The 25,960-nt window shown below is 48.3% G+C and overlaps 2 protein-coding genes across 2 annotated transcripts in view; one reads left to right on the forward strand and one right to left on the reverse strand.

Moving 5' to 3' along the window:
• Positions 1-3,785, forward strand: part of NSD2 (nuclear receptor binding SET domain protein 2) — a 72,912-nt gene extending 69,127 nt beyond the window's left edge. Inside the window, exons 21-23 of the mRNA XM_057432284.1 lie at positions 79-185; positions 1,551-1,755; positions 2,660-3,785. Of these exons, the coding sequence (XP_057288267.1) occupies positions 79-185; positions 1,551-1,755; positions 2,660-2,928 (581 nt within the window). The 3' untranslated portion in view covers positions 2,929-3,785. The remainder of the gene's footprint in view (positions 1-78; positions 186-1,550; positions 1,756-2,659) is intronic.
• A 4,902-nt stretch (positions 3,786-8,687) lies between these two features.
• Positions 8,688-22,829, reverse strand: LOC130611509 (multiple epidermal growth factor-like domains protein 9). The gene is made up of 9 exons (XM_057432287.1): positions 22,400-22,829; positions 18,804-19,232; positions 17,476-17,611; positions 15,804-15,892; positions 13,782-13,845; positions 12,946-13,034; positions 11,838-11,950; positions 11,257-11,413; positions 8,688-9,013 (listed from the first exon to the last, which is right to left on the reverse strand). The coding sequence occupies exons 1-9, from the start codon at positions 22,452-22,454 to the stop codon at positions 8,862-8,864; spliced, it is 1,284 nt and encodes a 427-aa protein (XP_057288270.1). The 5' UTR covers positions 22,455-22,829; the 3' UTR covers positions 8,688-8,861.
• Between the last annotated feature and the right edge of the window lie 3,131 nt (positions 22,830-25,960).

A 25,960-nucleotide genomic window follows, 5' to 3' on the forward strand; every position in this document is an offset into this window, starting at 1 on the left:
TGTATTTGTTTGTAATAATTTGAATCCACTTCATTACCTTGTCCTTCATAATGAAAGCGTTTGTCTTGTCTCACTCAGGGACAGAGCTGACTTTTAATTACAACCTTGACTGTCTGGGCAACGAAAAAACAGTCTGCAAATGTGGTGCCCCAAACTGCAGTGGATTTCTTGGGGACAGACCAAAGGCAAGTTATAGATCAAGAGATTTTGACAGGGTCTCGTCTACTGGCCTTGTTGTTTTTCTTTTGGGACATGCACTGGTGAACCAGTTGTATGTTATGATCAGGGTCAGTGCTGCTCGAACAGATGCTAGATGTCTTCTGAAGAAAAAGCTTACTGTTTCCCTTGCTGGAAGATAGAACATTGTTTTGCCAAACATAATCTTGGTGCGAAAGAATATGCTTTTATGGTGTAACAGTACAGTAGGAAATACTGGGTTTGGAAACACACCTAACTATAGTCAATGAGATCATTGTGACATTGCAGTTTATATATCCCCCATCTAAGCCTTAAAATATGATTATTTTGTTAAGATCTGTTTTAAAAAAATAATCCATTGAACTGCAGGGAAAAAACCGCCAGTTTTGAATGAAGAAAAATTGGTCCCAAATTGCACCAAGAAAATTACCTGTATGATTTGTGTCGGGTTAATTGAAAACCTGTAATCCAGCAGAAGTTGATGGGGCCTCCTGAAGGGCTGGCATAGGAGTGCAAGGGAGGGTACAAGTATATGAATATGGATGTAGAAAGGCTGCACCTTCGTGTGGTCCTTCACACAGTATCAGGCACTTTAGAGGGTGGACTTAAAGCTTCCAGAATTCCCGTAGCTGGTTTTTGTTAAGGATAAGCTTCAGCGAGGTTTCACATAAGTTTGTGGTCAGCTTACACAGACAGCCATGAAGAAATGAACTGTTACAGTTCAGTTTGGCAAGGCTGTCTGCACTGGTAGATAGAATGCGCTCATTTTAAAGTAGGTAATGACTGTGGGGGTTAGAGGGAGGGAATGATGGAAGGGAGGTTGAAATGGGATCCAGAATGCATTTCATATGATTTGGTGAGGGAGAGTCGAAGTGGCAAGCAGCAGGATGTCAGACTGAAATAGAGGTAAGGTTTTGTATATTCTCTCCAGGATTATGGGCACAGCTACAGTTCTGCTGTCCATTCCTCAAAGAGAAGTGGGGCCTGGTTTTAGTAATTCCAGCATAAATATACGCAACTGGGAGAGAAAAGTGGATATTGAAGTGATTGGTTGTGCAAGAGCAAAATGGGTGTAAATTAGCCACAAGTAGATTAGACCTTTTTTCAGTGATAAGAAAGCGGAAGAGCTTTCCACTAGGAAGGGATTACAGGGACAAGACCTGGTTTCAAGATGACTTTTCACAAGGGTAGTGGGATTTATGCCAATACAGATAGGTATGGCGAGGCACAGAACAGGCCTGCACCAAGTCAAAGTGTGCATGGTTTGCCAGGCACGACAGCAGTTTTTCTAGCTTGGTAATAATTTTCCTTTGCAAAACTGGCATTTACAGATTTGCTTCTTACTCTTTTAGAATTCTTCCACCAACGCCTCAGAAGAAAAAGGCAAAAAGACCAAAAAGAGAACACGGAGACGCAGAACGAAAAATGAAGGGAAGAAAGAATCCGAAGATGATTGTTTCCGTTGCGGTGATGGAGGCCAGCTGGTGTTGTGTGACAGGAAGTCTTGTACTAAAGCTTATCATCTCTCCTGTCTTGGTTTGGTGAAACGTCCCTTTGGTGAGTCGATTTGCCTCTTAAACTGCACTTGTGCAGGTACTTCATTTATTGTGCTGAAACCTTGCCAAGAGTGTCAGCTTGAAAGCACTGTGTTCGTATGGTGAGAACTTCATTTGTGCGTCATGTAGGAGCTCTTCTTGAGTATGGAAACAAAAGATGGCCTTCCTCCTGCCTCTGTGGCAAAATGAGCTCTTTGTTTTACAAATGTAGGTAAATGAGTACATCCCTGGTTGGAGCACTGTAGTCCTGTCATAGGCAAATAGATTATGTGTCAGAAATACGTGAAGCCAGTTGAGTTCAAGCCAAAAGAACAGCAGCAGCATCTGGAGCAAGGTGAGTGGGAAGATGTTACGGGCAGCAGACATGAGGCTGTAGATCAAGATAACACAGAAGTTACCTAGTTCCAGTCAGCCATGTCAGGTGGGATATGAAGCGAAGCAGGCAAAGCCTGTTACCCCAGAAACAAGTAAAACAATGTCTGGTAGAACGTGCTGGGGCAAAAGAGCATCAGTAGGTAAAGCACAGCAACCATCCCTAAGCAAAACTTGCAGGTAACAAGTAAGCATTGTAATGGTAGGCAGCAATTGATGGATGTTGGATTGATGGATACTCTACAAGCCTGCATGTTGTAATGATGCTACTGAGTAAGGCCTGAATAATTTCTTCTAGCTGAAGTCAACTGCAGTGTTGAAGAGAGGATGTCCCATCTGCTACTTGCTGCTGGCTTTTGTGCTTTAGAAATATGAGGTAGCATTTTGATCTTTGAGATTAGGCCTGGTAGGTGCTGTCTCATCTTGCATTGTCAGGAGTCGCTTGTTGTTCAGCTGCTGGAACACAGTGCTTCTTTAAAAGCCAGTGCCATGTTTTACTCCCCACTAATGAGCTCTTTTGTCTTTGATCACAGGGAAGTGGGAGTGTCCTTGGCACCACTGTGATGTTTGTGGCAAACCTTCTGTTTCTTTCTGCCACTTCTGCCCAAATTCTTTCTGCAAGGAACACCAAGACGGGACAGTACTAAATTCCATGTTGAATGGACAGTTATGCTGCTCTGAACATGTTCTCGGGGTGGATTCTGTTGAAACTCAGAAGACTGAGAAACCCCGCAAAAAACTGAACAAGTTGAAGCCTAAGAGAAAGCAGAGGACCAGATGGATGAGAGCTGACTGCAAATAGTCATGGACTGCAGTTTCTACTGCCAACACTATCTTGTAGATAAGTTGTGAATATGACCAGGGAAGGACACGATTTTACATATATTCTGTAAAGGATACATGGGGAGGGGGGGGGATTTTTTTGTTTTATTTTGTTTTTATAAATCCACTGAGCCAACCACAGCAGTCTTCTGCTGCTTCTGCACTGATACCGAACTGCATAGTTCAGAGAATTTCAGGACAAACCAAACTTACTACTCAGCATTACAGTTACACTTGAATTGTTACGAATGTAAAAGGTCCCCTCCAAAATACTTTCAGATTTGGAGGTAGGTTAAAAATCAAACCAGGTAGGTGTAAACGTAGGGGTTTTGAGATAGTATTTGTCAACCAACAGATGTTTAAAATAGTATATCCTTGAAAGAAGTTATTAGCTTGCAAGTCCTTTTAAGTAAGAAATGGCTTGGTCTGTGGTCCCAAATGAGATTTGCTTGCCTTGTGTGTTTTTGAGCAAGTGCTTGAATGAATTTCATGATCCAGGTGCGTATCTCGCCATCGCCACACACATGACAATTCATTTGTGCTCGTAAAAGTAGCTCTCCAGTGTTGCTTAAACAACCATGGTTTTAAATATCCTTCCACCAAGACCTGTAGTACATGGTGGGAAAGGCACACCCTGTACCAGAGAGGGGAAACCTTACATTTAGGAGATTTTTTTCTATACTGTTTTTTCCTGTATTTCATTCCAGTGAAATAGAGGTGACTTGATCTTGCAGAGCTGTACAAGTCTGGATTGAAAGGGATTTTGTCTTGCGATCTAGGCCCAGTACTCTAGGAATTTTATGTTTTAATAATAAAAGACTCTTACAAAACCTAGTATTTGAAAAAATCACTCCATTTTTTTGCCTTTTTTCCCTAAATGTCAGGTAAAACACAGAGGCAAACGCTTCTTTGGAATGCTTAAAGCCCAAGCACTACACTTTGCGATAAGGCAAAAGATGCCCAACAACGACCCAAAAAACCCACCATGAATGAAGCAGAAGTTGACACTTGACTGAAGTGCAAAGACCTGAATTCAAACCAACTACTTAAGATTGAAATAGAGTTTTGAGGAAGCCCATAAGGAACAATTTTAATGTAATGTTTAGCCTGTTCCTTTTGATAACCTTTGTATAAAACTGGCTACTTGACTTGGCAGACTGAAATGAGCTGGCCTGTTGCCTCTCTTGTTGCCACTGTGTTGTGTCAGCAAAGCTGTTTTGAGTTCTTTGTTCCCATCAGGTTTTTACACTTGCAGTGAGATGAATGTACGAGATTTAGTATTGATGGAAATAATATTAGAACTAGGAAAAAATGGTAAAGAAAAAGGTCTTCACCTGTTTTCTTCCCAGTGCATGTCATTGGTGTGTGATTAGGCAGTGTTACAAGTAAGTTTTGACTTGTGCCATTGTTATCTAGCCTACGTAAACGCAATGTGGCCTTCATGTCCATGTAGTAATTTGTGTATGTTCTAGCTTAGTTTGCCTTTAATAGTGCAGAAACTCTGTGTAGCCCTTTTGAAGATGAAGCCTTGCTATATCATGGAAGTGTATGTTGATTTCCCAAAGTATTTCTTCAGGATTTGATTGCAGATTTATTTTTTGGAATTCTCAAAATCCCCATTTATTCCCAACATGGAAAAACTTTGGTTTTAGCAGAAGAGATTAATTCAAAGAGGTTTTAAATGTAGCATTGCCCTATCCTGAACCCTTTGGTTTCAATTTTGTGACCAGACTGCTTTGTTCTTTTAAGCAGTTTTGATAAACACTGTTGGAAGGTTGATTTTCTTTCAGATCATTTGGACAAAAATAGCACAATTCCAAACAGAGGGAAGCGTTCCATGGTTGTGTTTGAAAGTGGTTTGCCAAGCCTTGCACTCACGCTAAATACAAATCAAGATCTAATGGATTTGGAGGGTAAATTTCCCTCTGTTCTAGGTATTTGTTACAGCAGGACTGAAGCGCAGGCCTGTGCCTAAAATCAAACCCCAAAACCGGTATTATGAACGTGTGTCTGATTTTTGAGGGGAGGGAAGTGCGATCAGGTAGTAAAGCAGGAAGTTTTTCCTGACTGCTTTTAAACAGAATGAAGGAATTTGATGGCATTGGGACCATTCTTTGAATACTTTACCATGTAAGGAAGGCTTTAGAAGAATACCTTTAAATAAGTTATTATGAATTTTACCTTTACATTCCATTGCTTTTACAATTTGTGAATTATTTTTAGTTGTTTTGTTGCTTTTTTCCTCTTCATGTGTAGGTGTAACAGCTCTGGCACCCTGGAACAGTTATGTCCCAGGTCCTAAGAGGCAGATACCCACTTCCAGAAGCCACCGTCTCAGATAGTTATGGATGGGCACAGTAACATCAGCTGGTTTAGAGTCGGTCACAGAACCTACAACTCCCTGCCTGCCTCCCAGGTGGGCTCACAAGCACATTTAGTATAGCAGGATGCAGGACAGCCACCCATCTTGGATCTGTCTGTGGGTAGATAAAGACCTTGGCCTTCAAAGCAGCCCCTCTCAGCACTCGTTTCACAAGGTTAAGTTTACACAGACAGATCTTAGCAAGTGGCTGTTTGACTTTCTGCTTCCTTCTACCTCTGCTCTTTACTGCTCAACTCTTTGGGCCAATGAAGGCTTGCATCACTGAGACTGCAAACTAGGAGTTTGCTTTGGAGGTGCTGGGAATTCGTTCCATCTGCTAATCACATAAATGAAATGTGGATCGTGTTCTCCCTTAATATGTACTGACCATGTAGCCTCATGTGCTCAGCAAAGTCACTCAGGTGGTGAGCTGGTAGAACTTCAGTTTCCGAAGCAGGAAGGTGGTTTTTAGGTGTCTTTTCATGAAGACTTCTATACCTTACACTGCAGCACTGGGAAAACAGGCTGAGGTTTTATTATAAAAGAAGACAAAAATTGTTTCACTGTTTTCCTTCTCCCCCTGTTCAAATACAAGGGGAAACGGCCTTGAAAAATGAAGCTTTCTCATGGTGCCACTCAACACATTTTAGCATTCAGCAGCCTAAAAGATTTTCTGTTATAAATTCATCTAAATAACATCCAAGCACGGCACGTTATGTGGGATTAAATTATGTTCTTAGTGTCTTTCCCGCTGGAGTAGAAAGATGTCTTTCCTTTGCCAAACCTGGTACATAACAGCCAAACTCAGAGTTTGTTGTTCATCACATGAGCAAGCACGGAACCGATTTTCAGTTGAATATGTTAGATGTGTTTTCATACAGTCTAGGAGGAATAATCAAATGAAATGTCTGTTTTGTTCAATAGCTTTGTGTTCATGGTCAGTTTTTAGATTTGTTTTAATTTGAATTACTTGGAAAAGCAGAATATCGTGAAAGAAAGACGTATTAACGGGGGTTTCGGCATTGTTGAGGCACGTTATTCCATGTCTGACTGCTTGAGAAACTTCAGTCTTATTAAATATTAAAATTTATTCCTAGTTATTTAAGAAGTTGCTAATTCTTTTTTGTAAAATGGCTCCAAATCGTTATTTTTGCACCAGTTGTTTTTTTTTCCTTACATTTTTAAGTCAAATGATACACAGTAGGCAAGAGTTGGGCAGAGAAGGAGCTGGTGGTAGTTCTTTCATAGTGAAAACTTACTTACACTCCAGGACTTCTAAGGACTCCACGGAAATAATGTTTTAGGCTGAATGGAGGTGATACTGGTTGTACTTTGGCTTGTGTTCACACCATTGCTTATCACACAGATATTGACACGTTTTGCAGTCCTGTTTTTCCCATTACAGAGCTGCTTTCTGTTGCTTATAATTCTACAGGCTTTAATGACTTGGAGCTGGAATCATACAGTCCTACCAATTCCATTCCTCTGGGTTTGTTCAGCTGCCACTGGTGCTGCTGCTGCTTGGCCAGGTCTGAATTTGACTGCGCACTGCTCTTTGAGCCAGCTTTTTGCTTGGGTCTGGTTTGACTTAGTGAGTGGAAAACCCCATATCTGACAGCAGATACAGTTGGGTTTTTTAAGAGCATTTCAGAAAATTGCTTTGATACTAGCAGATTACTGTTGTGCTGCAATCATCTGGTGCAGTACGTCACCACCTTGTCCTTTTGCTGCTCCTGTGATAAGCTACATGCTTTTGCCAGTTGAGAAACATAATGTCTGTCTAGTAAATCAATAGTGTGAAAGAGACTGTTGCTGTGCAGCAGAGTTTGGGGTATAGGTTCTATCCATGTTGCTGCTTATCCAGATTAGAATCACAGAATGGTTTGGGTTGGAAGGGACCTCAAAGCTCATCCATTTCCAACCCTGCCACGGGCAGGGACACCTTCCACTAGAGCAGGTTGCTCCAAGCCCCATCGAACCTGGCCTTGAACACTGCCAGGAGCAGCCACAGCTTCTCTGGGCAAGAGAAGACCACAAAGGGCAATGTACCTCTCTTCTCTTCCCATCCCTTCATTCATCTTTCATAGTTGAGAGAGAGCAGAGAACTGATATATTTTATTATTGTTGTTAGGAACACAGTAACACCTCCCCTGGGGACAGGAGAATGAGCAGCTGAGGGCAGCAGCCACTTAACCTCGCACCAGCTGGGTTACTTCACCTGACTCCTGCTGCAGTGAAAGACTGATGTGAGAAGTAACACCTGCTTCCACCCAAGCATTTAATAGGTCTTTCACTAGTAGGTACTATTTTTACTAGCACTCAAAGAGCTGGTGAGTCACAGTGCTGTGCTGAAGGGGCACAGCTGGCTAGTCTGTCTGGAGTTACACAGCTCACCTACTGTGCATGAACTGCAGTGTAGGAAGAGAAGGAAGGCAAAAAGGTGGGAAGATTGAGACCCAAGTTACTGGTTTCATGGAACAGTTGAAACTGGCTCCATTATAGCCTGTGGCTATTTCTGAGTGCCTGGAATGTTGGTGGGACCTCAAACAGCCATGAGGACCATGTGTGATAAAGCACAACAGGGAAAATAGAGCAAGCAACAAGTTTATAAAGAGTCAACCAACCACACCAAACACCTACACAATTCAAAATCATCCCTGTAACACACAAACCACATCAGGTTAACCTATGGTTAAACTGGGCTGGCTGCACAGAACACTTGGAGTGCCACAGACCTGCACAGGGCAAGCATGAGTGCTGCCCTCCTGGGTGGGAGGTGAATCAAACTTGCATGGGCACTTCAGCAATGGGTCTAGTGCAGACATATCTTCCATGGCTGCAGCGTGCTCCAAGGGATTGGCACAGCTTCATGTCTTGCCACTGTGGCTTGGTGGAGAAAAACCAGTTCCTGTGTGGTTTGCTGCAAGTTTTAAGTCACTTGGTAGCTCTAGTGTGAGGCATCACTTTACAGCAGGAAGCAAAAGGGACAGATTTGTGCAACAATCAATCATTAGTTTAGTTGCACGTGTTTTCCCACAGCTGCAAGGAAGCGGAAGGATACTGGCATCCTTTTCCTTGCTTAAAGTAATGGTGAAAGTTTGAGAATGGGGGAAAAAATGCTTAAAAGGAGGCACATCCACGTTAGTTCTTGCTCAGGTGGAAGTGAGTGTTGTATCCCAGGAACCTCAGTAACTGAAGCAGTCACTCCTCACGTTGTTGAGCTGACTGTTGAAATAGAGACAGGATTGGTTTCTGGTTTGTTTTTTTCCCCTGTGGAAAAGTGTTTGCTTGTGAATGAAGGCAGTTACTGAAAGGAGAAGTCTTTTCTCATCAGTCCATTTTAGCACAGCAGGCAGCTGGGCCGGCAGCACAAGTCATCACAACTCAACAATGGGGTTTTATTTCTCAGCGCTTATTTTAGCTCTACAGAAACAGGTTGCACATGGTTAAACATCTTGCTCATACACACACAGCTGTATTGGCCCAGGCCATAGAGAAGTGGGTGCTTGTTGACGGCACATCCTTGGTGCTTGCTGATCGCATGTCCTGCTCTACCAGCCAGCATAGACTGGCTCTGTGTGCTCAGTGCCCCCGTAAGTTGTGTGTTGTCCTGAGCCTTTGGGCAGCAGTAGAGACTTCAGCAATTTCTTGCTATGTTCCGGTGTTCTTCTCAGAATAAGTAGAAACACAGCAAGGATGGCACCTGGAAGGTAAGGAAGCACAGTTGGTTTCAGATGGGAAGGTAAAATGTCAAGTGATGTTTGCTCAAGGGCTTCTCAACTTGAGTATTCTGGTAAAATAAAAGGTTTTCTCTCCTGCATCCTCAGCACACTCACAAAGGGGTTTGGGTAGCTAGAATAATAAATACTAAACTTCAACATTTCAGCTTTACTCTGGAAGCTGCAGGCAATAATGGCAGATTTCAATGAAATCATTCAATAACTTGCTTTCTGACCCCATTTATTCTCTGCTCCAAGGAACTGTTCTTTTCCCCTTGGCATCTTCTTTGTTGCAGATCCTACCAAAGGGTCTTCCTGAGGCATCAGTTTGCTCTGTTCAGCACTTACACTGAAGCACAAGAACTAACTTAGATTAACTGGGTCTAGACTGAGATCAGGACTGTCAGAAAAACTTACTTTTAGGCTGGGCACAGACGTGGAAATAACTGTCAAAGTACTGGGATGGCGTTTGTTTCCTTCAGGCAGAAGCATAATCAGGGACAACTGATCTTAACAGGAGAGCACAGATCTGTTGCTGTGATGCACCATGGCCAGACAAACACATCCAGATAGAGGTCGCATGAACAGACATGGTAAAGAACTGGTCTCTTAGACCAGCCGTGACATACTCACAGGTTCCTGTGCAGGGCCTTTCCTTTCCCCTCTTCATAGCAAGCTCTGCAACAGGCAGGACCTCACTGAGAATGCTGTTGAATGCCCCTCAGCCTTGTTTTTCTGATGTGCTGGTTCACGGCCCGTTGTCCCTCTGTGGACAGGCTTTCCATAGGCTTCAGTTTAATCTAGTTTTCCTAATCGATACTCGCTTCAGATGGTGTCTGTTGTGGCAGACTTTTGGACTACAGCCTGGCACAAGGGGTATGGGCCACTGGAGGAGCTCTCACAGGGCTCCAAGCCACAGCTTGACAACAGCCCTCATCTGCCCCACTAGGACTTTCCAGCCCTCTGGAGATGAGCAGTCACTCAGTGCTGCTACAGCTCCTGCAGACCCTGCCATCCTTTTCTCCTCCTTTGCTCCCATGGAGTCCTCTCCTTGGGTGCCAAGAGAGGAGTTTGATGAGAACAACCAGCGCAGCTTTGCTGTTGGAGAAGCAGCTTTGCTCTCCTTGTTCATTGCAGGGAATAACACATCTATTTTATCTCCACTCCTGCCTTTTAACAACAGTAAACTGGACTGGAGACTGGGTCTTCAGGAGGCATATAAGTTATATTTAAGGAACCCATGGATATAAGGCTTCCTTATCCTCTGATGACTTAGTCGTACAGAATCGTAGACTCATAGAAGGGTTAGGGTTGGAAAGGACCTTAAGATCATCCAGTTCCACCCCCCTGCCACGGGCAGGGACAGCTCACACAACCATGTCACCCAAGGCTCTGTCCAACCTGGCCTCCGTGACTTTGAGATTAAAATCTTGTGTCAAGAGAGCTACTAGCTCGACCCTCACAGTGGGGTTTGTTCATTTGCATGTGCACAGGAGACAAGGCCTCTGCCCATTTTGTTTGTCTGCCCCTTAGCAATCCACAGCACTAACAGTTACTCATTTGCAACTTACCTCTGACTAAACCTTCCCTAAACTCTGCTCAAAAGCTGCAAAACTCCTATTTTTCCCGTTGCTGAGACTACAAAAGCGCAGTTGTTGTTTTGAAATGAGTATTCATAGTGTAGCTTCCAGGTAGCTACATCCACTCACTGGGCTTACCCTACCAAGGTAATTACAGCAGGGGAAGAGGGGTGCTCCACATGCTCAGCAGTTGCTGGTTGTCCATTCTGTTGGTCACAAGATGCTCTACAGCACTGATACAACCACCAGTGCACAAGCTGACAGCACCCTGGCCTGCTGGATGCTGCACCAAGGGTTACGGAGGAGGAATGCTTTTAGGAAACTTGGAAGTCTCTTACCAAAAGGATATTGTGTTTTTTCCTACTTTTGGTCCGCTAAGAAACGCCTGTTTTGGGGTCCATACACACACCAAACGTTCAGTATTATGGTAGCCTTTGCTCAGAGCAGATACATCAGTATCCCTCCTTCCAAATGCTGCAAGCGCTATCACCTGCACCGAAAGCAGCCACAGAGTCCTTAATGAGAACTCCAGGTTTCCAGAAACATGAACTACGCCATGCAGAGCGCTGCTGGCACAACGTGAAGGCACCGAGCTGCAGAGGGGTGTCCAGTTTTACCCCTGGAAGACAGAGAAGAGCAGCGCTTACCTGCGGAGCAGATGGCCAGGAGCACCACCGTGAGGGGGGTGAGCTGGCAGGAGTCCCCTGCCTTGTAGAGGAAGACCTCCATGCAGTACGTGGGCTCAGGGCTGCCTGGGGGGCAGAAGGCATCGGGAGGGCACTTGACTGGGTTCACATCAGGGCTCTGCCCAAGAGAAGAAGTAACTGAACAGGGGAGGCTGCAGAAGGTAACACGTGTGAAGAGAGGTGGCACTTCTGCATTGGAAATAACCCAGCAATGAACCTGCCGTCGTTAAATCCAACCTGCCTGCCCCCGTGGTGTCATTCAGAGCAGGCTGAAGAGCAGGAGGTGACATTACACACCGTGTCCCTGCAAACCCCCTCGGTAATGGACACACCATCCTCTGACATTCCCCTGCTCACCCGGTGAGACTGGACAGCTCCAGGGTGGCACAAAGCCACCTCCTGGTGTCATTGTTTTAGCCATCTCCCTCCATCAGGGCTCTGCCTGTGCTGAAGGACAGAGGCTCAGAGAAAAAGGTGTTAATTGAAGCCTACTTAGCTGTATTTGTTAATCTGGGATCTCAAAGCAGCTGATGGGGACTCACGGGGCAGAAGTGATTTTCTGGGCACAGGTCACAGCGCTCCTGGCCCGACTGCAGTTGGTACTCTCCTGTCCTACAGACCTTGCATTTGTTGTCCCTGGGACCTCTGAACATGCCTGAAATAGCAAATGAGCACAAAAATTAACATCTGGGACTGGAGCCTGGGGCCTTTGCAATTGCGTGTGGATGATTCAGCCTTCAGAGGCACGATGAGACAGGCTGTTAAATATTTCATGTGCGTAACAAAGGCTGAGCCTGGACTTTGGTCCTTGCTCAGTGGCAATGGGGCAGGACAGAGAATAAACAGGGCTGGAGGGACTAAAGGATATCTGGGGTTAGATCTTGGCAAAGGCAGTGAGTAGGAGTTCAGTGGGAGATGGGTTCAGCAGTGAGCTCTGGCTTTAAAGCAGAAAGAAGGTTGGAGCTGAAGGTCAGCAGCGTTTCATCCCCTCTAATCCTGGATTCAAACACCTCTTCCAGCTGTTTGAAACTCACTGAACAAAGCTCAAAGCACGGCTCCGTTTCCTGAGCCCTGTGGGAATTCCCAGGTCTCAGAGCCATAAATGCTTTGCTGCACATTTAAAACACTTGACTGCAAGAAATCCCTGGTGCTGTCTCAGAGTGGAGATTCAGCCATCCATGGGTGGCTGTGGGAGCGGATGGAGGGCTTTGCCCTCCCACTTTATCACCTGCTGTGGATTGATGTTTAAGACATCAGCAATGCAAGGAGCAGAGTCAGTTCCTCACCTCCCCTCACTGACTGTCTCCTCCACCACATGCCAAGCACCCTCTACCACTGCAGCAAGTCTATGGGTTCATCAGTGAAGCAACCACCAATGCAGATGTGTCTGTTAGAACTCTATGGAGCTTTTGGCAGCCCTGCCATGCAGGTGACCAAGCCTTCCTCCAAGCCATTCACCATGTGGATGGGGACGTGTGGCATTGGCACAGCCTCCAACAGCAAGTCCTAGCAAACTAGGAAGGGTCAAACCCCCCTCCAGCACCCTCCCATCCTTGTGAGGGCAGTGGTGCGCTCTGGGTCAGATGGGTCTCGGGATGAGCCACCCCTGGAGCTGATGCTCTGTGTTCCCAGTGGGGCTATGGCAGTTACCTGGCAGGCAGGGCACGCACTGCTCCGATGCCTCCTGAAGAGCCTCTTGCCCCGCAGGACAAGGCAGACACGTGGGGCAGCTGGTGGTGCTGGGAGGGGAGAGGAGGCAGAAAACACTGGGGACAAGCACTGCGACACCAGCCCACCACAGCCAGCTCTCCCGGTTGCTCGTGGCCATGGAACGTGTAGGAATCTGCTATCCCAGAAGTGGCCATTCCTTAGCAAACTTGGCTGGAGCTGGTCAATGGGCTTCCTGAAGGGGGCTGGCAGACAGACCTGTGATGAGCTGGGTAACCCCTGGTTCCAGCCTTGTGGCACTAATCCAGGGTCAGCACAGACCTGCTGCATAACACGGGACAGATGAGCTCAAGGCAGGGTCTGGGTTATACATGTGGGTGTAAGCCCCACAGCCTCCGTGCAGGCATCTCTACAGGCAGGGAGCAGAGCCCAGCGCAAGGCACCCACCAGCACCTCTCCCCTCCCCAGAGGGGACAGCTCAGCCAGGGCACTTCCTCCTGTGCATCCCAACCCAATAAACACCAGCTCAGCTTCAATCTGCAGAGCCCAGCGCGATGCTCAGCTCATCCCTGCGATGGTATCAGCGTTTGTCAGTGGGGTGTGATGAGGAAGGTGCAATGAAGAGGTCCGCATCCTGCCAGGACCCACCACTCATCGTGCCATCCCTCTCTCCCCAGGGTCAGCACCCACGTCCCTACAGCTGAACAAGCAGTGATTTGCCTTGGGCCACTACATTGCTGCTCTATCTCAGTGGCTATAAGAAAACCACCCCTCCCTGTGCACCTGACAGCCAGCAGCACCGCAGGCACACTTCTTACTTGCAGAATGATCCAGGCAGGCAAGGCAGACAGAAAGCTGCATTCTGCTTGGAGCTGAAATAACCTGGAAAAGAGAAGGGAAAAGGTTCAGGATCTTTCCTCCAGTGTCACTGCCCCAGTTCGTTGTGTATTTGCTCAGCTTCATTTTGCAAGCAACCAAACAACTCCCTGTGATACACTGCAGGTGCTAGTTCATGGGCTAATGCAGGATGGTTGGGTTTCTATTTGTCAATAGTCCTGAAAGAGCCATAAATGTTTCTGTCATGCTAAAAGAAGCGCAGGGGACTTGGGCAGGTTTCCCTGCTGTCACTCACACATACAAAGCCCTGCCAGGGAGACAGAGAGACCTGCACAACATTCCCAGCACAACAACTTGAACTGGAATGGAGCTGGAACAGGTGATCCTAAAGGGGGCTGGAGAGGGACTTGTGAAAGGGCCTGTAGGGACAGGACAAGGGGAACGGCTTTAACCTGCCAGAGGGGAGATTGAGATGAGCTCTTAGGCAGAAGCTCTTCCCTGTGAGGGTGCTGAGGCGCTGGCACAGGGTGCCCAGAGAAGCTGTGGCTGCCCCATCCCTGGCAGTATTCAAGGCCAGGTTGGACACAGGGGCTTGGAGCAAACTGCTCTAGTGGAAGGTGTCCCTGCCCCGTGGCAGGGGGTTGGAACTGGATGAGCTTTAAGGTCCCTTCCAACCCAAACCATTCCATGATCCTATGATCCCAGTGCCAATTTCTGGGTTCCCCCATCCCAGGAACTCTGGGGTGCATCTTCTCCCCCCCCCCATAGGGGAGGACACAGGAGCCACCAACCAGGATGTGTTGCTGTTTGCTCGCCCTGCACCACCCCAAAGGGCAGGGGATGCATACTGACCCTTCCCCAAAGCACAACCAGGAGTGAATGCCCTGAAACACCCCTGGTGTGGGCACGGGGGACAGGCAGGACCCAGCTTCCAAGTCCTTGCCCCACCAAAGGAAACCGCTGAGGGCAGGAGAACATTTGGGAGTTGAGATGGTTCCGGGAAGGTGCCTGACAACAGATGACCCAGGTCACTGCAACAGGCACCCATGGGACAGAACTAAGGTGCCAGTGCTCACAGAGGAGCTGAAGCAGCTCCTCACACCCTTCATAGTGGCTCAGGTTTACAACCAGCAGCAGGGGCTGCAGCAGAGCAGGGTGAAACCAGAACAAGCTCCTTCTCCCTGCAAGGAAAAGGGAACATTCCTAATTCATGATCGTGTGATTTAGGGGCTGCCTCCATAGACTCCTCTGTGGCCTAAACAGGGTGCTTCAATTTGCTCAGTAAAGGCAGTGCAGTGATGCCACCAGTGAAACTTTGCTCCTCCCAGCCTTAGCAAGCGATAGCCAAGACACAGGTACCAGCCAATGAGTTTGGTGGGTGGACGTTCACAACAACAGTTGTGTATGCGTGAGGAGCACTTGATGTGTGTACAGAATAGCTGCTGTGTTGCATGTGTTAATGAGGCTTTTGCATAAGTAAATGCTGGTCTGTTTTGAACATGTTTTATGCTGTCTGTGAACACATTGTACCAGGCTCGTACTGCATTAGCCAAGTGCAAAGCAGCTCACTGAAAACCCAGGGTTTAATGTCTGGGGCATAAGGAGAGTATTACATTTAATATTCAGACTGCAGAAGAACCAAAAGCAAAGATGGTTTAACTCATTTTTGCCATTAAAAATGGGGGAATACTTTATTTTCCTGAGACCTTGTGCTATAACCGAGTTTCATAAACCTTTCCTTCTGGAAAAGGCTTCCAATTGCAGTGTCAGCATTAATATGAGCTTGTTGCGAACAGGAGCATGACTCCGAGATCTGTTCTTTCCATTCCAACAGAAATGTCAATAACAGACTAGGAAGAGCTCTGCCGTTCCGTTTTTAGCCCGAACAAAATAACCTGTGTGCTCTTCAGTGCTTTCAAGGTACCAGGTAATTGCATCTGGCCATGGGGAAACAGCACCACGGAGCCCGACGGAAGCACGCTTGGGTTGAATACAAACCCTACCTTTGTCACAGGCTCTGCAGGCTGCGGCCCCGGTCTCATTAGTGAAGTGGCCGGGCGGGCAGGGGATGCAGGTGATGCTCCTTGTGAGGCTGAGAGAGAAGGGAGCAGAAGTGAGCGCTGGTTCAGGTCACGCCAGCTTGTATCCGCTCACAGGAGAGGGCAGAGCATACAGAGCAATTATAAAGCAGGAGGCAGAAAAACAACAGTTTGGACTCACCTGAATATTGAGGGTTCACTGAAAACAAACCGAACTTTGTGTTATTAGAGATGGGTTCTGAGCCTGGATTCTGGGTCTTGAGAAATATGTTACATCCAAGCTTAAAACCTTGGTTTAAAGACAGGCTTCTAAATGCACACTTGGAAATGGAACTGAATTGGAAAGGTGCTTGATGCTCAGCATCCATCAGCAGTTTTACAAGGAGCTGGTCCATTGTGCAAAGTCAGGTCACTCGGGAGGTGAAATAGGGAGCTAAACCACAGGCAGTGATGTGCGAGAGGCCTGACCTTAAATAACAGGGACTCTGGGAAAGGGGATGTAGTGTTAGACCTCCAGGAGGAAGGGGATGAAAAGAGGGAGAGGAAGGTGAAAGCCACTGCATTCATCACCAACAGAGCCAAACCCCCATCACCAAGCATGCGGGTGTAAGCATTTGTTAACATAGGGATGCTCTGGAGGAAAACAAGGACAAACTCCTTAATTCCTTTGGAAACCCCAGAGCAGAGCAAGATTTGGGAGGGGGGAAACACCTCAATTGGAAACAAAGCCAATGCTTTGCTTAAAACAAAACAACACAGGGCCTGCACCAGCCAGAGCTGCTCCAAGCTCAGGGAATGCTGGATCTCCAAATCCCACAACAAATGTTAAATGGTCCCATCAGAGGCGTTTGTTCCCTCTCCCCAGGGCTGATCCAAATAGAGATGCTCTGTGAGGGACATGATGCTGGGAAGCTCTCGCCACCCCTCCTGTCCCTGCAGCTGCCCCAGGGCCAAAGGACTCCATTTGATTGCAGCAGGTATTGGACATGGAGAGGGACAAGCTGAGGGGAAATGGTGAGAGCAGTGCATCCGTGTGTCCTCGCAGGCAGAGGACACTGGTGCAGCATCCTGGTGATGCGGATGTACAGCATCCTGGATGAGGCAGCCTGGTGGAATTGCAAGGCTGGGCTTCTGGCTGGGAAATCATGTTAGCTCTTCCACACTGGATCAGCTAATACATTGCTTTAGGTGCCAGTGACTTTAGTGTGATGAGATCCCTTGGAGGCAACAAAATGGGGATTGCAAAAGCAATTGGGCAAAGCACAGAGATGAAGCTAGATGGCCAGAGGTATCCTAGAGGACAGCTGAAGAGATGAACCCACACCTCACTCCCAAGTGTCCCCCATCACAAAACCAAACGTATTCCCTCCTAATACATACAAAAGACCATGGGGTAAAAATCAGACAGCCTGCAGAGAGCTTGGGCCGCTGCTTGGCACAGGCATGTCCACACCAGGGTTTCCTGGGGAGGAGAACTCAGCAGTGCTGCAGAGGCACACACTTTCACCTTGTGCTTCCCACTGGGAAACAACCCTGGCAGCACTTTCCCCATAGCCAAAAGGAGGAGATCTTGCTGGCTGCAAAGTGCTTTAAGGATGCACATCCACCATCCCGTGCCCCAGAGCTCATCACTTACTTGGTGTAATGCCCCTGTGGACAAGGCAGGCACGATGGTTGCCCTCTCTGGGGCTGGTAGTGGCCCTGAGGGCAGGGGGTGCAGGCACTGGGGTCTGTGCACGAGCCCCCCGCACAGCACGAGCAGCTCAAGGTGCCTGAATTGGAAGAAAAAAGCCAGGATCAGGTTTATAAGCATTGACATAAACCCCTGTGCTCGGCAGGGCAGGTCACCTCTGTGGGTGCAGATGGGTTGCAATGCAACCATTCCAGCGAGGCAGTCTTAGAGGATGGAAACTGTAGTATCAATGCTAATGATGCTGTTGTGCACCATTAACAAGCTGGAGAACAGCTGTGAGGTGATGGAAGGTCTCAAGCCTGTCAATATGGATTTCTGGTAATGAAGATGCCTGCTTTTTTCTCCTTTAATTTGAGGAGCATTGGTTTTCCATCTAACACACAAACAAAGAAGGAAGGGAAGAAAACCCAAACCAAATCATATTTTCTTGGATTACTGACAGTTCAGGCTTGCAGGAGGCAGAACTGAAGAGTAAAACCCCAGAGCAGAGGATCTGCCTAAAGCAGCAACAGCCTTTTTCTGAGCACAGGTACCAAGGCATTCCCACCAGACACAGGCTCCAGCCCTCTCTGCTCCCGAACCAAACCCAAGCTGTGCAGGGTACTCATGTGGGATTTGCTGCCCTGCCACCCCACTGTTTGCCCTTGGTGCTGCAGCAACCACACACAGGTAAGAAGGGACAACCCCTGTGGATGAGCATCCTGCACTTGAGGGAGGTCGGAATTAACTCCTGTCCTCTGGATTTCCCCTAAAGCAGCAGAGCTGCTCATTCCTCTTTTCAAACGCACCCTGCAGTGGGGGAAATGAACAACAGGTACTTTAGGGTGCTCACAAAACACCTCAACCACATCACACCACAAATAATGTGTGGAAAAGGCGACATCATGCACTCCTGACCACAACAAGGATTGATCTGGTAGTTTCTCAAGCCCAAGTGAAAAGACTGTTTCCACAGCAGAGATTCTCTTTCAAACGTTTGGGACAGATGGTTGGAAGCTGTCCTTGTATTTGCCACCGCACCTCAAAACAGCGTCCTGCCAATAAACCAGGTTGTGCTTGTTACGCTTTGTGCCACAGCCCTACTGCTTCTTCATCCTGCTGGAAGACCACAGCATAAGGCCAGCAAAGGCCAAGTCCTTAACATCAGACAGGGGCAATGAATTGAGTCCCACTCATGCTGCCTGACTTCTGACACAAGAACAACCCCTGGTTACACCATCCTTGACAAGTCACTTTTGCACCCAGCACGAGCTGAGCGAGCAGACTCTTACCTCCACTGGGAGCTGTCCCTGGGGAGCAGCGGGCACAGGCTGTCACGTTCACCATGCTGCAGTTCGAGGGCTTGGCGGTGGTGAGGGATGGAGCTGCTGACGGGACCACAGATACGGTCATGCCTGGAGGGGATGCACTGGTGGATGCAGCCATCGGTCCTGTATGCACCTGGGAGGTGCCGGTGCTGCTGGAGTTGAGGACGGTCACATCCATGGTGGTGGGCACAGCCTGAGCAGGAGGGTTTGTGCTTGGAGCAGCAGACGGTGCTGCTGTGGACACAATGAGGGCTGCAGGGGTTGATGCCACCCCAGCTGGGAGCGTGGCAGTGGCACTTGGGGAGTCAGAGGCTGCGCTGGTTGTTGCAACGGGAGGTGCTGGGGTTGATGCAGTGGGGACCTCAGTGGTGGTTGTCTGGCCTAAAGCAATACCTGAGAGAAGAAAAACATCATTAGGGACCAAAGCATTGTTACCCCTTTAACAGAGCTTTCCCATTTGGTCTTCAGCAGCTGCTTAATCTGTATCCTTGTTTGAAACTACCTTCTGCTATGGTTCACTACAGAGCAATACAGAAGCAAGGAGGAGAACACTGGCAGCATCTGAGCATCCCTGGCGCACAAGAGACTTAACTGAGGAAGTAAATAAGCAGGTCCACAAGGTCACAACTCAATGCCCAGGAGGTCTGATCTCCCAGCTGAAATGGTGTGAGAATTGCCTGAAACAGTTTTATTAGTGACAGCTCCGAGACAGTTTACCCGAGGTCCCCTGACAATCGGATTTAAGACACTTGTCAAGTAGCTGCCTGGTGTATCCCATCTTGTTTAAAGGGATCAGCAAGGAAAAGTCATGGGTTTGGGATTTTTCTAAGCTGTTCTGGAGATACATCCAGTAACCAAAAGGGAACCCACAGGCCAAGACTGGCTTTGATTCCGAAATCCCCTGTCAGAGTGGGACAGCTCTAATCCAAAAGGGGTATTGCTGCAGTTCAGGTTGTTGTGCTGTGATCCTGAAACACCACCTGCTGATGGCCACAAGCACAGGGGATGTCTTTCACAGAGGAGGGACCTATAAAGCTAAACACAATCAGTACAGAGTTGGTTTTAGCTTAGCAATGTGGTACTAAGCAAAGGAGGCAAACAGAAAAGGAATAAGCAGCTCCTGCCACATCAGCTTGGGTCAGGCACTCAGGGCAGGGATTTGCTCAGTGTCTGAAACCTTCCAACTTCATAGAGCGTCAGTATGCGGCTGTGGCTGGTGGTGTGGTGCTTACATGCTCTTCCCCCAGCACACCTCTGCTAAGCCTCCACAGCAAGAGGAGGCTGAACTCAAGTGGGGAAAGTAAAAGGATAGCTTGAGGAAATTGCTTTATGGGTTTCAAGGAGCACAAAGAGCAGAGCTGAGAACTGATGGTGGGATGCAGGTGAGGAAGGACATGAGAACAAGGTGGGAAGCTGGGGACTTAGAGGGGCTGCACCATTGACTGGCTGCAGACCCACAGGTCCCTGCAGGCTTTTCAGAATCACAGAATGTTTTCGGTTGGAAAGGACCTTAAGATCATCCAGTTCCAACCCCCTGCTGTGGGCAGGGGTGCCTCGCACCACACTGTGTCACCCACAGTTCTGTCCAACCTGGCCTTTGATTTCTATCTCAGTTTTGGCTGCACCAGGCGAGGCCAGGCACATGGAACCAGTGCTTACCACCTCCATGGTATGAACAACACACAGACCAAGCCGACTGGTAACTCCAGTTGAGTTTCTACAGCGAGCTCAGGACTCTGAATAAGAGTCCTTATAAAGTTGTGATCACATGGAGAGAGCTCATTGGGAGCATCCCTGCTATTGCACACTGCCTGCTTTGTACTCCACTGAGTGTGAAAACCACTCTTTCTGTCACTATTGAGTAAAGCTGCACACAAGCACCCAGCCATCTGGGCCATTGCCCACGTTTTCTCACTGTAGCCCCCAAACCAGAGATGCTGAGTTTAACAGTGATCATTTTGTGGTGCATTGGTTTGCCACATGCCCATATCCAAGTGACCTGGAGAGGCCGTCCTTGCTTCTAGGCAGGGAAAACAGCTCTGCAGTTCCCCACCTCGGCCATGCCTCCACCCGGACTGGGATGAATAATTCCCCTCCTCTGCCTCACCCACCTTAAGGGCCGAGTCTGCTGCTCCTCTGGAGCCTGGCGATGAGCAGAGTTGGTCTCAGCTCTCACTGAACTGATCTCAAGGTCAGCACCAGCACTAAGACAAGGGCACTGTCAAGTCCTCCTAGGGAAAGCTCTCAGGATGACCACTGGGACTAAAGCCTCCTCTCCCACGGGGCAGCCTGCCCCAGGGCTGGCTCCACTCTGCCAGCTGGGGATGCTGCAGGGGATTTCAGCACTCCAGCTGCACACAGCTGGGTGAATCTTGCTGTTTGGTTGGGGTTTGTGCCATGCTTTGGCACGGGGTTTGCACCCCAACAGCATCGAGGGTGTTGGGAAGGTTACGGAACAAAACTGCAGAACTTCCCTTCCTGACTTACAAGGCCCATGGCCCCGCTGCTGTGTGAGGCACACGGACATGGGCTGGGAACTCACCAAATGCAGAAGCAGAGTGGACACTCCCTTGGTTTAGTTCCCTCTGTCTTGCACAACTGCATGGCCTCTGCATCCTTGGAGCCAAGCACAGCACAGCCACGACAACAGCGACACATCCAAAGGGACCACTGAATCCCAGGCTTGAACGGGCCTCCAGGATCAGCTGGTCCAGCCTTTCCAGGCAAAGCTTGACCCACTCTCTCAGGGCAGGTGAAGATGATCACCATGGCTGGCGAATTCAGCAGGTCAGTAATTGGCCCTTGAGAAGGAGATTTTCCCCAAATGGTTTAATTGCACCAGTGCCAGACTATGGCTGGTACCTGGTTACGGGCTCAGGCTGCCAGAGATGCACACAGCTAGGGTGAGGCTCAGTGGGTAACTGCTCTGAGCACTTCTGTCCCTTGCCAAGCAAACTCAAACTGCTCTAGCAGGGCTGATGGGTTCATACTCAAGAACCAAACTAAAGAACTCAGCAGGGCCCCCCGGCAGCCTCCACTCCCAAAGGGACATGATCTGAAGCACAGGTTTTGCAGATCCCACATGGCACAGAGTGTTAAGTGTAAGAACACAGATTATCTGGGTTGATAGCTAAGCAGTACGAAAGGATGAGAAGAACAAGGAGAAGAGCAGACATGGACATGACTACAAAAAACATTCATGCATTTTTGTGTGTGCTCCTCTTACAAAGACCCAGTTACCAAAACAGCCCAAGAAAGCAAACACGTTGCAGCATCCTGTTCCACGGAGTTCAAGATAAAGCCATGAAGAGGCCACTGCAAATCCTCAGTATTCACAGTAACAGGGCTCAATTTTCCCTCCTTGTAAACACAAGCCTGTTTACCACATTCGGCCCACTTCCAGCACTGCCTGTATTTCAACCCTCATTTCCTTTCCTGCCTTCTCCCCCTGTGCTCCTGCAGCACCCCGAGACGGTGAAACCCAGTTCTTTTGACACACCTACCACAGCTTCACCCACCTCCATTTCTGAGCAGAGAAGCACCGCTTCCAGAGGACTCACCTGTTAAACACGCCGTGGTTAAGCTCCAAAGCAGAGGAGGAGCCCAGGCACTCATTTTCCCCAAGGAATAAGAGCTTGTCAGAAGGCAGGACCAGCCGCTGATCTCCTACACCCAAGTGTTTATCCTCCTCTGGTTCTGTGCCCAATATCGTCACCTGACTCTGATCATGCGCCTCAGTCAAGTCAACCTCCCCCCAACAAAGGGGGGGTTTATATCCAGAGGCTGCAACAGGTCTTAAGACATTACAGGCCTTCTCGAAGCACAGTGCAAGCTAAACACCGAGCACAAGAGCAAATCCAAGCCTCTTCTTGCAGGGTGCAGACAAACACACGAGAGAAGTGTCCAGGAGGAAGTGATGGGCTTATAGAGAGGAATGGGCAGAGCCACGCAGGAGCCCTGTGCCGGGCTGCTGGCCAGCCCCTTGTGACCACATCCAGTGAAAGGATTTCATCTTTTAGACACACAGGATTTCCTGCAAGAAGAAAAACAACCCCCAAAGGGCCTGTGGGTCAAAGCAGCTCCCGGTTTAACTGAGACCAACCATACCCTAAACCCGCTGGTTCACCTGCTGTGTGCAGAGCTTTCTCAATCAGTGTTTAACTCTTCCCCCATTGCACCCAAGTGTCAAACTTGATGCATCAGGGTGCTGTGATCAGGATCGTACTCAGCAGTCCTGATGATGCTGATTTTAAGGTGAGGCCACCAAATTTAGTGAGATCCCATCCCATTTTCTACATGTTACCTGGGGCTATCCTGCTCTGAGGGCAGGTCCTCCTGCCTGTGCTGCCCAAGGACACAGATGGGGTTTCCTCACCTTGCAGCCCTGCTTTGAAAGGTCCCCCCATCTCTCTCTGTCCCCATCAGTTAGTAATCAGCATCACTGAGCCTCTACCATGGTAGAGGATTTCCTTTTGCATACACCTGAATATGAAGACCAAATCCTCACAGGTGTCAACATCCACATCTCATGTATGTCACATCTTCCCCCAGTTTAGGGGACAGCTGGCTACTCATATAGGAGGGATATCCTGCATGCAGACCTCACCAGCTATGTGTTCACTGAGCAGGTCAGGCACTGCCATGTGCTGCTATGTCTTCTATGCTTGAAGATCCTCTATGGGGCTCAACATGGTGAGCCAGCAGTTAGTGTGTTCTAACCCAAACCTTCCAGCTTCCCTCATAGTAGCCCAGGCAGGGTCAGTTTGGCATCACACATAGTGCCCTTACAACTCCATGCTGCAGGGGTGGTTGCTCCCCAACATTACACAGCTACCCATGGGCTGGGAAGTTATGCAAGGGAAGTTTCTCATGCAATCCCTGTGGTGCTTCCTGCACAAGCCACACAGAGAGGCACAGCCCCCACTGCAGGAGATACCAGCAGTCAGTCCCTGCCCAGGAGCCTTCTCTGGTACCCACAGCTTGGCCAGGGACACTCTTCTCCTTCAGCCTCCAGCAGCAAGGGCGATAGGCTCTCAGTGTGACATTTCTCACCTTGGCTTTATAGGTTTTACAAGTCTCTGTGCAGGATGTTTGATCTCTCTCTGCGTCAATAACAACAACCTGGTCAGCCCAGACCTGTGAGGGGCTGTCCATTCAGCAGCCCAGCTGAAGGGCTGAGGATCTGAGGTGATGAACTTCTGCATAAGCATCACTGCAGAACGATGCAGCTCTGTGTGCTGATGAAACACCGCCAGCAGCTACCCAGCAAGACTTACTCTGTTACAAAGCAGCAGATCAGTGCCCTCCATACCACAACCTGCACCCCTTGTTTGTTGAGAGCTTTCCACAAAGCCCAAGTCCCAGAGCAAGTCCTGAGCAGCTACAAGCACACACACACACACACACACTCAGGAACCGGATGCTGACACCACTGTGACAGTATTTCACTTGTGAGTTTTGGCCTGACACATGGAAGAGAGAGGGAAATTGCATCTTTAAACCCCTTCCCATGTCCTCAAAGCCACCTTTGTGGATGAGCTACCAGAGCATAGCTGGGAAGGGGGGCAGGCTGCTTTCCTCTCAGTTAAGAACTGGGCAAGCTGGAAATGCTCTTCTGACAGGGAAAGCCTGATGCCACTTCAGGGCAGAGAAGTACAAATGGGTTTGTTTAGAAACTCCTGACCTGCCCTGCCCTGGCTTTGTCTCTGTTGAGATTAAACTCTTCTGCTAGTTGGTTCACAGAGAATAAAAACCAGTGTCATGGCTGATCAAAAGAGATATCCTAGGCTGGCACAGGGCCCTCTTCTTGTCAGTTTAGTTATTCTTCCATGGGTGGTGAACCTCATGTCCCCAGATAAACCAGACACTGCCTTCCACCCTCAGAACCTGACTGGTTCCTTACAGGGCAGAGGCAGCAGTGGAGATGTTTCTTTTAAGAGCCTGGAGAGGACAGACATCCTGTCTGTCCAAGGCTGCCTGCAACCATCCATCCACCCAAGCTGGGTAAGTAAAGGATATGCCATTACAGATCCCATCTGCTGAGGGCAGGACTTCCAAGCTACCCAGCCATTACAACAAACTCAAGGGCCAGGACTGTGCATCAATGCACTGGACTGTGCATCAATCAGCTGCAAGTCACCTGGGTGTTTGATATCCAAGGGACCCATTTACAAGGAGAGCCACTTACTTAGTATGAAACACTGAGCAGGAAGACTCTCTCGAACACCAGCTGTCTTTGCAACGTCAAGCTGCCATCACTTCAGCTTTTGTTAACTGGATGCTGTGGGGTGAAAGCCCCTAGGTGAGGTGCCACCTATGGTAAGGATAGTGAAAAGCAGGGGAATGCATGAGCTGAGAGCAGGTGGACACATCCTGAAATGACAGCAGTCACTGGGTGAACTGTTTCAAAGGTCAGAAAGTCCCTATTAACTGCCAGCAGATGCGAGCAGAAAGAGCACTTGATTACTGTATCCTTAGGTTCTTCTAATGATTATCCACCACTCCACCATCAGTGCCAGAATCCTGGGTTTAACAGCCCTTTCCTCTAGTGCCAAATGACTGTCATGCTCCAAGCTGAGCAAGCTACTGCAGAACTATCTTGTTCCCATTATGCCAGGGAAAAGATAATGTTCCCTGGTGTACAGCATCCAGCTGCGTGACAAGACTATGGTCCTTTGGCAGTGTATTCCTGTTTTCCTCTTTCTATGGCTGAGCTGAGAAAGAGAAGGTATTCAGACAAACTGCATGCTGGCTTCTGACAGGTACTTCTCCTGGAAAAGAACTTTCTTTCAGGCAATACAGCTTGCAAGCCATACCCAAACCTGGCTGCATATACAGGAAATACTGGCCAGGAGGTACTGCTTCCTCCTTTGCAGACAAAAAAAAAAAGCACTGAAGCATTCCTGACACCCATGGGATACACTAGCCCATGGGCTGGGAAGCAACTGGGAATCTAGAAGCCTCTTTCAGATGCAAGGTTTTCCAGGTTCTAGGTATATTGTTGACTCTCATCAAACAGCACAGGAGCTCAGGCTTTAGCAGCACAGACCCAACAGCCTGCAAGTCAGCAAGTACACAGAGCTTGTCCTTCAGCACCTTACTGGGAAAACCCTGCGAGTGTA

This window comes from Pezoporus wallicus, unplaced genomic scaffold (assembly GCF_028554395.1).
Source record: "Pezoporus wallicus isolate ANWC-B61680 ecotype Strahan unplaced genomic scaffold, APGP_CSIRO_Pwel_v1 contig_8490, whole genome shotgun sequence".
NCBI lineage: Eukaryota > Metazoa > Chordata > Aves > Psittaciformes > Psittacidae > Pezoporus > Pezoporus wallicus.